The sequence below is a fragment of the Eptesicus fuscus genome, chromosome 10 (genome assembly GCF_027574615.1).
Source record: "Eptesicus fuscus isolate TK198812 chromosome 10, DD_ASM_mEF_20220401, whole genome shotgun sequence".
NCBI classification, from domain to species: domain Eukaryota; kingdom Metazoa; phylum Chordata; class Mammalia; order Chiroptera; family Vespertilionidae; genus Eptesicus; species Eptesicus fuscus.
In genome coordinates, this window is record NC_072482.1 from 75,731,259 (window position 1) to 75,745,505 (window position 14,247).

The 14,247-nt window shown below is 47.6% G+C and overlaps 1 protein-coding gene across 1 annotated transcript; it reads right to left on the bottom strand.

Moving 5' to 3' along the window:
* Positions 1-9,640: 9,640 nt before the first annotated feature.
* TCF21 (transcription factor 21) lies at positions 9,641-12,171 on the bottom strand. The gene is made up of 2 exons (XM_008162293.3): positions 11,722-12,171; positions 9,641-9,951 (listed from the first exon to the last, which is right to left on the bottom strand). Exons 1-2 carry the CDS (start codon positions 12,169-12,171, stop codon positions 9,862-9,864), a joined length of 540 nt encoding a protein of 179 aa, XP_008160515.1. The 3' UTR covers positions 9,641-9,861.
* Positions 12,172-14,247: the final 2,076 nt, after the last annotated feature.

Below are 14,247 nucleotides of genomic sequence, written 5' to 3' on the forward strand. Positions count from 1 at the left end.
ATTGATTGGTTGCCTCCTGCATGCCCCACACTGGGGATTGAGCCTGCAACCCAGGCATGTGCCCTGACCAGGAATCAAATGTGACCTCCTAGTTCATAGGTCAATGCTCAACCACTGAGCAACTCCAGCCAGACAAGACCTATCATTTATAGTTTTGGTGTTAATTATCTATATATATAAAAGGCTAAGCAACTGAGTTGGCCAGTAGGTATGACGTGCACTGACCACCAGGGGGCAGATGCTCAACACAGGAGCTGCTGAGCGACAGCAACTTTGCAAAATGCCCTCTCATACTCATGGACCCCTGGTGGGTGTGGTGGTGTCAGACTGCCAGTTTTGTCCTGATCCCTGCAGGCCAGGCTGAGGGACCCCACCTACTAGAGGGACCACAGGAGGTTGGCTCCAGGGAGTGTCCAGCCCATCTCGCCCAGTCTCGCCCCACTGGCCACTTTCTAGTTAATTTCCTTTCAATGTGCACCAATTTGTGCACAGGGCCCCTAGTCCAGTAATAAAGGCACATTTTTGCTAATGCACCTATCATATGCTATCATATGCTATTCCGCCCCCCCCCCCCACCTTAGGACTGAGAGCACATACTAGTATTTGTAAAATGGCTAGTTATATCAGTCTAGCAAAATGATGGCCCATCATATTTAGTCCATCTCCAAATGGCTTGAGATTCAATTTTAGCCTTAGGAAAATAAAAATCTCCAGGGCAACCACCTTAGAGGTAGAAAGAAACCTTTGAAATCACTTTCCCAGATATTTCCCCACTACTGGGAAATGAATTAGTCTGGTGTAGAGGCAGCTGGGAACACTCCATGTTGAACTAGTTTCGTGAATGGCAGTCTGAGTTGCCTGTAGCCTAGATGCAAGAGTAGGGCAGGGGTAACCCATCTTTCTGGAAACTGGTACGCTTGGTGCTTTTCAGAATATAAGGTTGCCATACCCTTCCAGGTCCTTACATAGAAGAGATTCTGCAACTACTGGAGAGGAAGCCCAAAGCTGGAGGCCATGAGGGTATTACCTTATTCATCTATTTCCAGTGCACAGGGTCCTGCATAGTGTATACTCAGTGATGGTGCATGGAATGAAATGAGCTATTGTATATCATCATTCTCAGATGAATTATTTTTTATATTCACACATTTCAAAAATTGGGATGCATCCCAACATTGGTCTCTTTGTTTGAATTATCTACATTGTTGGTATAACCCATGCTGGGTTTAATTGACATTAAAAATGTCTTTAAAATATTATACTCTGATTCAGTATTGGAAAATGTTATTTTGTTATATAGATAATAAGTATAAAATATTATTATGTTATGCACAGGAAAGCATGGAGATAGAAAAGTAGTGTGTAGGAACAAAGGCCCTTGTCACTGAAGGAATATCTATTATTCTGTATTTTCTTACCAAGTAACATCCAAGTACTTTACAGAATGTAAGAAAGGAAGTAAACTATAAATAGATGACCCCATTAAATTTTGTTATTAAGATATGTGCAAAGGATTGCCCACCACATGCTGTATTAGTTTCCTGTGACTACCATAACAAGTGACCACAAACATTGCCTTAGCAAAACAGAAATTTATTTTGTCTTAGTTGGCCAGAAGTTCAATATCAGTTGCACAGGGTCAAAATCAAGGTGTAAATACAGCCCCACTCCTTTTGGAGGTTCTTGAGGAGAATCTACTACTCACCTCTTCCAGCCTCTGGTGGCTGCAACATTCTAACCTCCAGCTCTGTCTTCACAGCACTTTTTCCTCTCCTGTGTATTGAATCTCTCTCATAGTTTCTCTTATAAGGACACTTGTAATGGTATTTCAGACCCACACATATAATAAAGGATCACCTCTCCATCTCAACATCCTTAACTTAATCACACCTGCAAGGACCCTTTTTACAAATAAGCTAACATTTATAGTTTTCAGGGATTAAGATCTGATATCCTTGGGTCCAGTATTCAGCCTCCTACCCATGCCAAGCAACAGATCTAGAGTCAGAAAAGCCCCCGCATTTCTAAGAATAGGTGAAGGAAAGGTTGGAGTGATTAATTTATGTTCCCTTCTATCAAAATCAAGAAAGTGAAGCTTTGAAATTTGTAGAACAGGTATCAGTGATTTGGAAAAAAAAAGTCACAGTGACAATAAAGGAGAACTCTTCTGAGAGATATTCTTAATAACCCAGAGGACAAAACTGGGTAGTAAATCACTAGATATTGATAACTCAAAGTGAGAAGTGACTCAAAAGGGCCAGATTCTGAATATAAAGAAGTGTTAGGTAAACCTTAATAGTGCAAATTAATTCTAAAAATAACCTGGAATCTCCACCCTTTTCTATATCCATGCTTTATTCAATGTTACTTTGCAGCTTTTCCAAAATGGGTAACCTGTTTTAATCACACTCAAGATGACCTGAAGCTACTGGATTATCACAAGAATTTAATAATTGTTTGCTATTGACTAGATAACTATCTAAGAAAAATGCATATCATTCTTTCAGGCATTTTGGTAATCTAATGACTTGAGGAAGAGGAGAAGAGAGGAAGAAAACCAAAATTAATTAATTTGCCCATCACTTGAATATAGGAAGCTCTTGTGACTGGCATTAGCTAATAGAACCCAGGCAAAGTGATGCTATGCCAGTTCTGAACCTAGGTCTAAGAGGCCTTGTGAACTTCTGTTCCTTCTTGGGTCTCCCTGAGGACAAATACAGGCTAGTCTACTGGATGGGGATCTGTCACCCTCATCACTCCAGTCAATACCCATCCAGCCACCAGACATGTGAGTGAGGTCATCCTTAACTAGTTAACTCTCAGATCACCAGCCCACAGATATAACCAAGTCCAGCAAGAACAGCAGAGTCCATCTCAGATCAGCAGAACTGCCCAACCGTCCTCAGACCCATGAGTAATAACAAATGTTTATTGTTTTAAGCCATTAGATCCAGGGGTGGTTTATTGTAAGTAAAAAACTGATACTTGATGGTGGAAAATCACTAGATTTTAATTACAGAGTGAATAACTAGGAATAAAATGCACTCTTAATATAAAACGTTCTTGTAGTATTTTAATGAACTTATTTTGCTTATAATTTCCCTTTTTGTATCCTTAATGGTGATAGAAGATAAAATAAGTCTAAAATAGGTCTTTAAACAAGTATAAAATAATTCTATTTGGGGAAAAAAAACATCATGTAATGTTCTTTTTTTGGAGGCATTTCTTTCCTTCTTAGGGTTATAATCATCCTTACTTTTACCTGAGGATTCTCCTATGTTCAAGACTGGAATCCATTTCAGTTTTAATGAAATACAAAAATCCTGTACTCAGATTTCTGCTACTTATTCACTATATAACTTTTTAAGATTTACTTCCCCTCTCTGAGTTTCAGTTGCCCTATATGAAAAATGAAGATGATTATACCTCCTTGTTAGGGTTGTTTTGAAGATAAAATATGAATGTGCTCTGTGTGATGCAAATGGAGGAGAAAATTAAATGAGCTGTATCTATGCTGTTATTTCTTAAATATGCCCAATAACTGCATTTTATTGGCTGAAAAGTAGTGGTGACTTTCTCAATGAAATTGTTCTTTTCCATAAAGTAGAACACTTAGGTTTTATGAATATATGCTTTCATGCTGTTATTCCTACCCTTTCCCCCATCAAAGACACAATAACACCTGTGAACATGACCTTTCCCCAAATGCATGTTGCTCACCATTGGCGTAGCAGAATAAAACCAGGTGGCCACAGGCTAACAGCCCAGCCCTGATTGCAATAGATTATATTTGTTGCAAACAGATTTGGAATTCTTGTTGCACCCAGAGTCTCTATCTCAAAAATATTTTGCCTCAGCAACAGCCAACCTGTTCACCCATCCCCAGCCAACTATAGCTGACAGAACAAGAGGCATACATACAACTGACCTGAAGCGTGCAACATGAGCTTATCTGGCAGACAGGAGTATCTCTAAAAAGCTTATTATTAAGCTTCATGCATTCATTTTTCTTCAAGCACTTACCATGTAACTGTCACTGTGCTAGGTGCGAGGGAAAGCAAGGTTAACCAGCCAGACATGGTCCCGGCCTGCATGGAGCGAGGATAAAAAGATACAAACTCAGTAAAGAAAGTAAAAATTACCTGTTATTGATAAGGTGATAAGTGCTGAAACACAGAATTAGGAGCAGGATCCACTGCAGATAATGTGGTAAGGTCTCACTGAAGAAAGACAAGACCTGTATGATAACCTGTTTTAATCACACTCAAGATGACCTGAAGCTACTGGATTATCACAAGAATTTAATAATTGCTTGCTATTGACCAGATAACCAACTATCTAGGAAAAATGCATATCATTCTTTCAGGCACTTTGGTAATCTAATGACTTGAAGAAGAGGAGAAGAGAGGAAGAAAACCAAAATTAATGAAAGCCTATCATGTACCAGACAGTGCCCACATACATTATCCTACTGAAGTAGTCATTATTATACCCATTTAATAGATGGAAAAACCAAGGTCCTGAAAGGGCAAATACTTTGTCCAAAGACTCAGTCAAAAGCCCTCTCCACTGTACTGTTCACTAGATGTAGGTGTACATTACATCTGTAAAAGGCAACAAATGACTTCCTTATCACCAACTGGATTAATTTTAAAATAAATTCTGTGAACATTTTATTCCTAGTGTTTCACATTATTTTCACTCTTCAAAGCAACTTTTAGGTGAACGATTCTGATCTAAGGGCCATATAAATTCAACACTGATAATGTCATTTTCAACAGTAAAGGGAAAGAACAGATTGCACCTGAGTATCAGGGAGGGCAGGGCAAACATCCCACCTCCAGTTGATGCCGTCTAGTCCCATCATGTCTGTTTGCTTTCTTCTTTTTTAAGTTTATTTTTATTGAATGCTTGCTGTAATCAAATAGGCACCTAGACTTCAACATGAGGGGTTCCGTTTCAGTTCCAGCATAGCAGCAGCCTCATGGCCAATTCTTAGCTCCAGCTGCCCTCTCTCATGTCTACTCTCTTCACCCGAGTCCGAGTTAATGATTCAACACTGATTGAGGTGCCAGGCACTATGATGGGTGATGGGTACAGAAATGGTGTGACGTTGCTCTCCAGGAGTCTGTTCTCACAACTCTTGGAACATTCTAAAAGGTGGGACTCTCCGCCTCTCCACCCCTTTCTCCTCCTTCTGCCCTGGGAGGGCATCTCAAGCCTAATCCCAGGGGTGGCTAATCCTTCGGTGAACCGGCAGGAGGGTACCCAGCGGAGCCGGCCAGATCTAAGGATCAAAGGCACGTCACATCATTTCTGTACCCATCACCCATCATAGTGCCTGGCACCTCAATCAGTGTTGAATCATTAACTCGGAACCTGAGGAAGCCGGCTGGGCCCTCAGAAACGCCGTCAGCACCGCCCGAGGTTCCAAGGGCAGAGCCAGCCTTTGGAGGGAAGGATGAAAAGCTAAGAAAGGAAGTTTGACTCGCCAACTGCGTGGGATCTGCGAATCCGCTCCCCGGCGGTGTGGGGTCGTAACCCCAGATCCTTGCCTGGATCCCAAGCTGCACACGCACCCGGCAAGGGACGGCGACCCTGCGGGCTGTGTGCGTTCGCGCTCGGAACTGGGACCCTCCTTCCGCTTCCTCCCTCCGACTTCCACAAACTCTTTAGGGGTGTGTGGAGGGGGGACGGGAAAGGGTGAGCAGAAAAGCCGCCGAGGAGTCCTTCCCCCTCTGCCTCGGGGCTCGGGGCTCTCCCCTGCTCATCCCCCCCCCGCCCTGCGCTCACCCGCATCCGCCTCACTCCTGCACCTCTGCGCTCCAACTGCAGACCGGCATCCAGAGAGCTGGACGGCTAGGGCCCCAAACCAGAAAAAAACCGAAAACAAATAAAACCTCCTCCCACTGGGGCGAAGGGAAGGTCTTTGCTGACCTGGACCCAGGGACCCTCTTTGCAACTGAGGAGTCGCAAGAGGCTTGGGACCCGGGTTCCCAGATTCCTCTCTCCCTTTTAGAGGTCGCCTCCGAGGCCACAGCAGCCCGGCCCCAATGCAGCCAGGTCTTAATTCATCACCTGAGGACTGACATCTGTCCTGGAGCGCCGAAGGGGAGCGCACGCGCGCCCACACACCAGGATCGCACAATGGACTTCCCGGTTGTCATTTAAGCGCGAAGAACACACGGCAATGCCATCGTGGAGTGAATAGAGAAGTAATTGAGACCGGAGCCCAGAACGTGCAGCCTCTTAAGAAAACTTCCCAAATATTTTCTTTCCCTCTGCATTAACTTCTTTTGTTTCTCTAAAGAGACAGATCCCCAAACAGTATTCTCCCAGTGTGGTCCCAGGACCAGCAGCAGCAGCAGCATGGCTTGGGAACTGGGTAGAAATACAAATTATGGGGCTCCTCCCCAGATCTCTTGAATCTGGAACTCGGGTGGATGGAGCCCAGCAATTTATTGCCTCCAGCTGTGCAGGCGATTCTGCTACCCACGGAAAAGCCCTGGCTTCGAAGTCTGCTCTGGCAGTGTTTCCCGCTGGTCACTGGGTGTAACCAGCTGGGCCCACCTGGTTTATCACGGACATCTCTTTTTAGAAAGATGTCTCCGATCTGAGAGTGGGAAACCCTGCTAGATGCACTAGTTACTTGTAAAAAGTCACATAAGCTATGAGAGAGAGAGAGAGAGAGAGAAGAGAGAGAGAGAGAGAGAGAGAGAGAGAGAGAGATGGGACTTCCCCAGCTACAGTCCATTTTCAATATCTGTCCCCTCCTCCTGAGAACTCCCAGACACAGGCTAACTTGAAGCACTTCCTTCCCCCTTCTACAGCCAGTTTCAGATGCTCTCCAGGTTCTTCCCGGAAAGCACCTTCTAAGATAATTTGCATAACCAAGAGGTCACAGAGAGAACACTCCCCACTCCCCACTCCTCACCCCTAAATACAATGGCTTGTGGCAAAGGGGGAACCCCTTTCCTTCTCAGGCAGCCAAGCCTCCTATTCAAAGCAAGGCACTCCAAGTTCCTGGGCTGTGGGCAGGTAGACTGGCGGTGGAGCCCTGTGGGGACAGACTCCAGGAAAACGAGGGGCACAGGGAGGAAGGGTGTGGTGGGTGTGGGGGTGCTGATGAGGCACTTGGGGAAGGAGAGATGTTTAGGCTGGGGATGCCTGTGTGGGGCAGTGTGGGGCAACCAGGTTTTCACGTTCTTTGGGCTACTGGTGGCCACAGCACAGTAATCGCCACCTGTATTGCTTGTTCCTTTCAGTGGACATCTGTGTCATCTCCAGTGCACCCAGGTTCCAGGGCCGAGGCCCCGACGGGTGGGGCGTCCCAGCAGCCATACAAGTACATCCATGGGTGGTAGCCCTTCTATTTGCTGGTCCCACTCCCGATCTTTGCTCTCGAAATTTTTCTGGATTCAATATTTGTAGGAAGCAGTCACGTTTGTAAAGTGCTCTGGACAAATTTGGAGGACATTGGAGAAGGGTAAAGGTGAGAGAGAGAGAGAAAGAGAGGGAGAGAGAGAGAGAGAGGTTAAACATAGCATCCAAGGGAGGTGTTTTGATTCTTACAATCGTCTGTACATTATAAACATACACTCTTTGGAGCTTCCTGCCTGAAACACATTCAGGTTGGATCTAGCATAGACAGCTCACTGCCACTTAATAAAAGTAACAGATATTTGCATGGATCCTTTCCTCTAGAAATCAATTGCACAAATATAATCTCATTTGAGCCCACGAACGCTTTGTGAGGCAAAAGAGGGAAAGTATTATTATTATTATCACCTTGATCCCCATCTGCAGAGACGAGAAAACTGATGACCAGGTTCCCTTTTAGGAAAACTGGACCCAGAACTAGAGCTTATCCCACTTGCTTCAAAATCATAGCCTCCTGTCTCAAGTTTAAAGCCAAGGTTTCAAATGATAGGCAGGAAGCACCGGGACTTTCATAAAAATTGATTTGCATTTTGGGGTCCTCAGAGAAGGAGCACTACTTTTTTCCTCTATGGGGCCGCCTGAACAGAGTGCTCAGAATTTTGAGCTTTTGGTTTGTAAAAAACCCGAGTGGGAGCTTAGACAATGTGCTGAACTGAAACCCCAAAAAACGGAATCATGCTGGGACTCATCCCGGACTTGAACTCTGGCCCGTGGAGGTGAGGGCAGTGTCCCCTGGTAGGAGAATTTGGGGATTAGGGAGGTGTCCAGATCTTGAAATGCGCTCTTCAAGGTCCAATGTGGGGGTGGGGGGAGGGAGAAAGGCACCCTGAAAGCCCTCTGAGAGGCCTATGACAGGCAGGTGGCTGCGGCATCCCCGCAGTTCCCAGCCCCCGGAGAATGAATTGCACTTGGTAAGGTGCTAACTGATCACCGGCTGGGGATGGTTCCCTCTTCGGGACAAGCCCCTTCTTTGAGGGCCTAGCTGAGGACTCCACCCCTCATCCGCCTTTGGGGTGAGTAGAAACAGGGGAGCTCTGCCTCCAGGTACCCAACTGAATCGAGAAAAAGAAAGAAAGAAAAAACCCGAAAAGAAAGAGCAAACGAAGCGGAAGTTTCAAGGCCCTCTGCGAGGAATAACAGTATAAATAACCGAAGACGTCTTGTAAACACTGCGGTCATAACCCCGAACATTAAACAGCCTCGGTGGCATCTGGCTCGGGGGCTGCCGCGGGCTGCGCTGGGGCAGCGGGGGAACCGGGTCCCAGGCTCCCGGGCCTCGCCTCTCTGTTTATCTCAACTTAATCTTCCCCGACGAGCTGTTCCGCAGCCTGGAAGATGTTTAAAGTAAAACCCAGGCCGCCGGAAGTCGCGGCGGGGAGCTGTACGCACTGGCTAACCTTAACGGGAAAGGCAGGCAGGCTGGTTGTTGAAATGAATTAATTATTAATAAGAAACGTGTGATGTATGTGGTAGCGCTTTGAAGATCGGAAAATACCTCCTAAGGATTATGGAATCGACACTTTTCACGAGCTCCCAGCATTTCTTCATTGGTTTCTAACCGTGGGTAACAGGTCCTCGCCTGGAAAGTTACAAAACTCGGGGTTGACCTTCCTGCTCACGTCAGCAATGATCTGGTGGAATACACCAACACCAGGGTTTCCTTTTCTGTGTAACAATAGCTTGAACCCTGCTCTTTCTCTGTTTGCAGTTACATTATTTCTAATTGTACTAATAATAACCTGGAAACCTGGGAGCTCACAGGTGCTTTTGGAGTTTCAGTGCAAACCTGATCTGGACCATCAGAGTGGAAATCGGATTCGATCCTCTTCTACCTCTGGAAGTTCGGATGGAGGCGCGAAAGAACCATTTTTATTATCAAGCTTCTCCGTAGTCCTTCACTTTTCTATTCCACATAACATTTTTTTTTTAAAATCACACCAATGTCAGGGCTTTTAGCAATATAAAGAGAGATTTATTTTCAAAAGTAGAAAAACTTGTTTGAAAAATATATATATCTTTGAGTGAAATTACTTTATAAATGTGACTGTCAAAGTCAGCTATTCTATGATCTACACTTTACAACATATTGTACCAAAGATACACATCGATAGGCTCTTATTAGCTGTTCATATATTTATAATTACATATTGCACTTGGACCAGCAAGGCTCGCAGAGTCATTCTCGGTACCAGGAATAAAGTTAAATAGATGGGAATCGTTGGAAGCACGACCGATCTCCTCGGGTTTGGAAACGAATCTCCTCGTCGCTGTAAAGTGTTCTCGCTCGCAGGGTGGGCCGGGGACAGGAGCTTGGCGGGCGGGGGGGAAGCAGAGGCAGAGAGCAGGGCGGGCAGGGGTCGCCTTCGCGGGGCCCTTCCCCCGGGAGGGGAGCGCGCCTTTCCCACACGCGCACCTCCGAGGTCAGGACGCCGTGGTTCCACACAGGCGGCTCGCGGTCACCACTTCCTTCAGGTCACTCTCTGGCTTCCCGGCCACCATAAAGGGCCACGTCTGCAGGAGAGAAGGCAGTGGAGGAGGTGAGTGGCCGCGGAGGAGGGATGGGGTGGGTTCCCGGGCCCAGAGGGAAGGAGAGGGCGCGGCGGGGGCCGGCAGGGAGCCTCCCAGACCCGTGATCTCTGCGGTTCCCTCGGAGTCCCAGGGAGCCTCGTGGCTGGATCCAGCGAACAGCGGTGCTGGCTCCGGGCACAGCTCGGGGAGGCAGCGCGAAGAGGAGATCCCACTTCTTGGGGGCAAAGTGAAACCCAAGAGAGGAGGCCCCCCCGTTAAGCCCACAGAGGCCCGTGCAGGGCGCAGGGCGGAGGCCGAGCAGGGAGCCCAGAGGACTTCCCGACGCGCCCGCCTCGCCCCTCTTCTGCGGCCGTGGTCAGGCTTCCTGGACCTCCAGCTTTTAGCCCCATCTATCTTCCCCCTGCCGACTTTCCTGTCCTCCATCACAAATGCGGGCTTTGGCCACAGATTCCGAATGAATCGCTACCTCTGAAGAAAAAAAAAAAAAAAAAAAATACTAATGAAAGAATATACACTCATATGTTATTTAAGATCATCTTCCTGCTGGGCTGAGCCAGGACAGCCTTCTCTCCTCTTCTCGGCGTTTTAGAATAAAGCTCACGGAAGTTTCTTGTTCAAAGATAAAGGCAGCAGTAAAATGTCAATGAAGGCACTACTTTCATTTGACTTCCAGATTTTAAAAAGCTATGGACTCATTCGGAAAAACGAACTCTTAATTGGAGGGGAAAAATATTTTTTTTCGAGGCAAAATGTGGTTTTGCACCCCTCCCCCCAAATTCTGAAACTAACTCGGTGTGAAGACAATTCAGATCTTCAAACCTCTCTCACTAGCGCTGGCAGATAAGACGGCTTGTAAGAGGCAAACCTCTCCTTCTTATCAGACACAAACAGAGGTGCTAGGAAGTGTTGTTTTTCTTTGGTGCCTGTACGTTTGAAAATCAAATCAAATGAAAAAAAAAGGACCAAATAGATTTCTTTCACAGTAAAATGCATTTGAGAAAAACAGTAGGCTCAATGGGCATTACTTTTAAAAATAAAAAAAAATTAAAATGTTCTTAAATCTTGGATGAAAGTGACCTTTTCAGTATTATTTATTACACCCGTACCGGCGAGAATGTACTAATTCCTCTGGTTTTTGCTAGAACTTCTGGGATTTTAAAAATGTCAACCCACCTACAGGCGAAGCGCAGAATACTTAAGGGGTTGAGGACTTACATGACAATTGTGGGGGACATGATGTGTCCATGTCTAACGGTCCTATACGTGCTTGAGAAAGAAACGAGAGTTGGGTGGTTTTATTTACAAGAACTGGAGGGGGACATCGAGTTCCACCCTTTAGCTAAAGGAAGAATAAAGGGATTAAGAAAATGCCCCCTTGAACCCTGGTCAGTGTTCCCCGTCCCGTCCCGCACCGGTCCCTGCACTCGAGCCCTCCCGGCGCGGGTGCCAGGGGATCCTCCTCTTTGCCAGCTCCGTCCACTTGCACACTCCTAATTGGGCTGCCACGTCAAACACTGGCATAAATCACCCCTGCTCCGGCGGCTCGCAGGGCAGGGAGCGAGGGCCGTGGGGGGATCTCCCGCCACGGTCCCTGGAGGCGCTGGGCGGGAGGGAGCGGAGGTGCGGGAGTCCCGGCCCCGCGCTCACGCTCAGCGCAGACAGCACCACCGCGGGCGCCTGGGCGGCGGGGCGGGGGGAGGGGGGGGGTCCCCGGGGGTCCCCGCCCCGCCGCAGCCGCCCCGGGGAACTTACCAGGTTGACCGGGTGGATGTACCCGTTCTCGTATTTGTCGTTCGCCAGGATCTGCCTCAAGTGGGCGATGTAGCTGGACGCCAGCCGGAGCGTGTCCAGCTTGGAGAGCTTGGTGTCCGGGGGCACCCAGGGCAGCGTGGTCTTGAGCCTGGAGAAGGCCTTGCTCAGCACCCGCATGCGGGCCCGCTCGCGCGCGTTGGCCGCGTTGCGCTGGACCTGCTTCCCCTCCTGGCTGACCCCGCTCAGGGGGCTCTTCTTGGTGGGCGCCTTCCTCCTCTTGCCCAGGCCGCCGCGGCCCTTCGGCGGAGACCCCGCCTCGCAGTTGGAGCTCTCCTCGGTGCTCTCGTTGGAGGTCGCAAACTCCTTGTGCGAGTCCATTTTCAGCCCGTCGCAGTCCAGCATCTCCACTTCTTGGAGGTCCTCCACGTCGCTGAGGGAGCCGGTGGACATGTTTGCGGGAGAGGAGGAGAGGGAGAGAGGGAAGGGAGAGAGGACAGAGAGACCCGGAAACCCGTGGGCCCCCCTAGTGTGCAGTGTGGGGCAGCCACCGCGTGTGGGGAGCTGGAGATGGGGTTCTGGTTGGGTCTCGCACCCCTTTCCCCTTCGCGGAAGGCACCGCCAGGGCCAGGGCTTCTTAGGGAAGGAAAGCGACGCCCTGCTCCCCCAGCCCCGGAGCCGTGGCCTAGAGGAGTGTGAGAGCGCGCTGAGGAATTTGGTGGACACTAGGAATTTATCTGGGGAATAGAGAGGCGGATCCTTGCAGCCCAGGGGAGGGGCCTCCCAGGCCCCAGCGACGCTCTTAGACCCCTTTCCCAACCGGAGGGAAACTCTCACTCACAGGCCCCGGTTTCCAACTTGTAATGTAAATCTACTCAACAGCAACACGAAATACCAACACCTTCTTCCCCTTGGAGCTGGGCCTAGGAGGAGCGGGGCGCACCCACAGCCCCTCTCCAGCGCTCATCCGCCCATCTCCTCAGGCCTGCCTTCCCCCCTAAGAGGTCATAGCTGCTTGTATCGAACTTTAGGAAAATGACCAGATCTTTCTCCCCCCCCCACTCCCACCCCGGGTCTTCCACCCATGAATCTCGCAAGCATCCCTCTTGCCTCCCCCTGGAAAGAAAACGCCACTTAGAATCCAGGCAGAGATCAGCTACCTCTTGCCAACACCCTGTAAGACTACAACAGTCTTATCAAGAGATCTTCCAGCCTCAACTGGGGTAAATGAAGAAACAAGTTCTTCGTAGAATCTTTAGGGGGAATGTCAGAAAAAGTACCAAAAAAATTCACCTGCCCCTGGTCACTTTAAAGATATCAAGGAACTGCCGGGGTGTACAAACACACCACCATTGCACACCCACAGGCAGCCACACACATATTGGGAGTGAGGGGACTGAGGTAGGGTAGCATGAGTGTGTGGTGATAACCTTTTCTTAACTGAATTAAAAACTTTCCCCTAGATTTCTCTCTAGAGTGTATTTCATATTGTCTTAAGAATCAGTTGCTTGCAGACATCACCTGGTCCGAGACTTCTTGTTTTCTCCCTCCCAATGCTGCTGCCTTTGCCTCTCTTTACATCCTCACGTGAAGCTGACATTCCAAAACACTAAACAGAATTATCCCTTTGGGAAAGGTTCTTTTCCATTCCTGACCCCGGCCCGGACCATCTTTACTAGAGAATAAGAAAATCTGGGGAGTAAGAAAGCGAGGGGAACCAGAGACCAAGCGATGGAATGAAATTGATGAGATGAAACTGGATAGACTGAAGGCATGAATCCCTCTTACTAGTACTTCCCTGGGTTTTGTTTCCCTGCAATTAGGCACTGAAGATGAGGGGCTGAAGCAGCGCATAAGCGTGGCATCTGAGCTTTTGGCCGGGAGCCTGTACCCCTCTCCTACATTAAGATATCATATCTCTAATCCTGGGCTCAGCTGGGAATTCGCTAACCTCTAACGTTTTGTTTTGTTAGCAGGGTCTTGTTTGCTTTCCCCCTGTGCTGTAAACTAAACAGATTGTCAGCAAATCAGTCTTTATTAATGAATTAGTGAGACCCCCCCATACCACCATAATATCTTTGCCTAGGATTCAAAATTTGTTAATCACCAGTGTAGAGATTTATGAGCTCTCTTATTTTCTGTTGTTTGTGCAGGTGGAGATTTAAATGACCATATCCACCACCAAGATTTATTGCGAGGGTGATTGATGTTATAAACCAGGAAAAAGACTCTTCCCACAGCAGGGATGACAGAAATATCAAGTTGAAGTTGCCTTTGTCCTCATGCACAAATGACCCAGTCCTAGAACGCAGAAAGTATAATAATTTAATCTGAGAGCCAAGACAGTATTAAGAGAACACCCAGCAGGCCTGTTAAATTTTCCCCCACTGATTCCCAAACTAGTTTTCTTTGATTTGCCCTCCCTTTTCTCAGTCTTGGTAAGACATGAAAGTTAAAGTTATTTTTAGGCTAAAAGAACTATGTGAAATGGGTATTGGCCAATACTTTATGAAACGTGTGTGTGTGTGT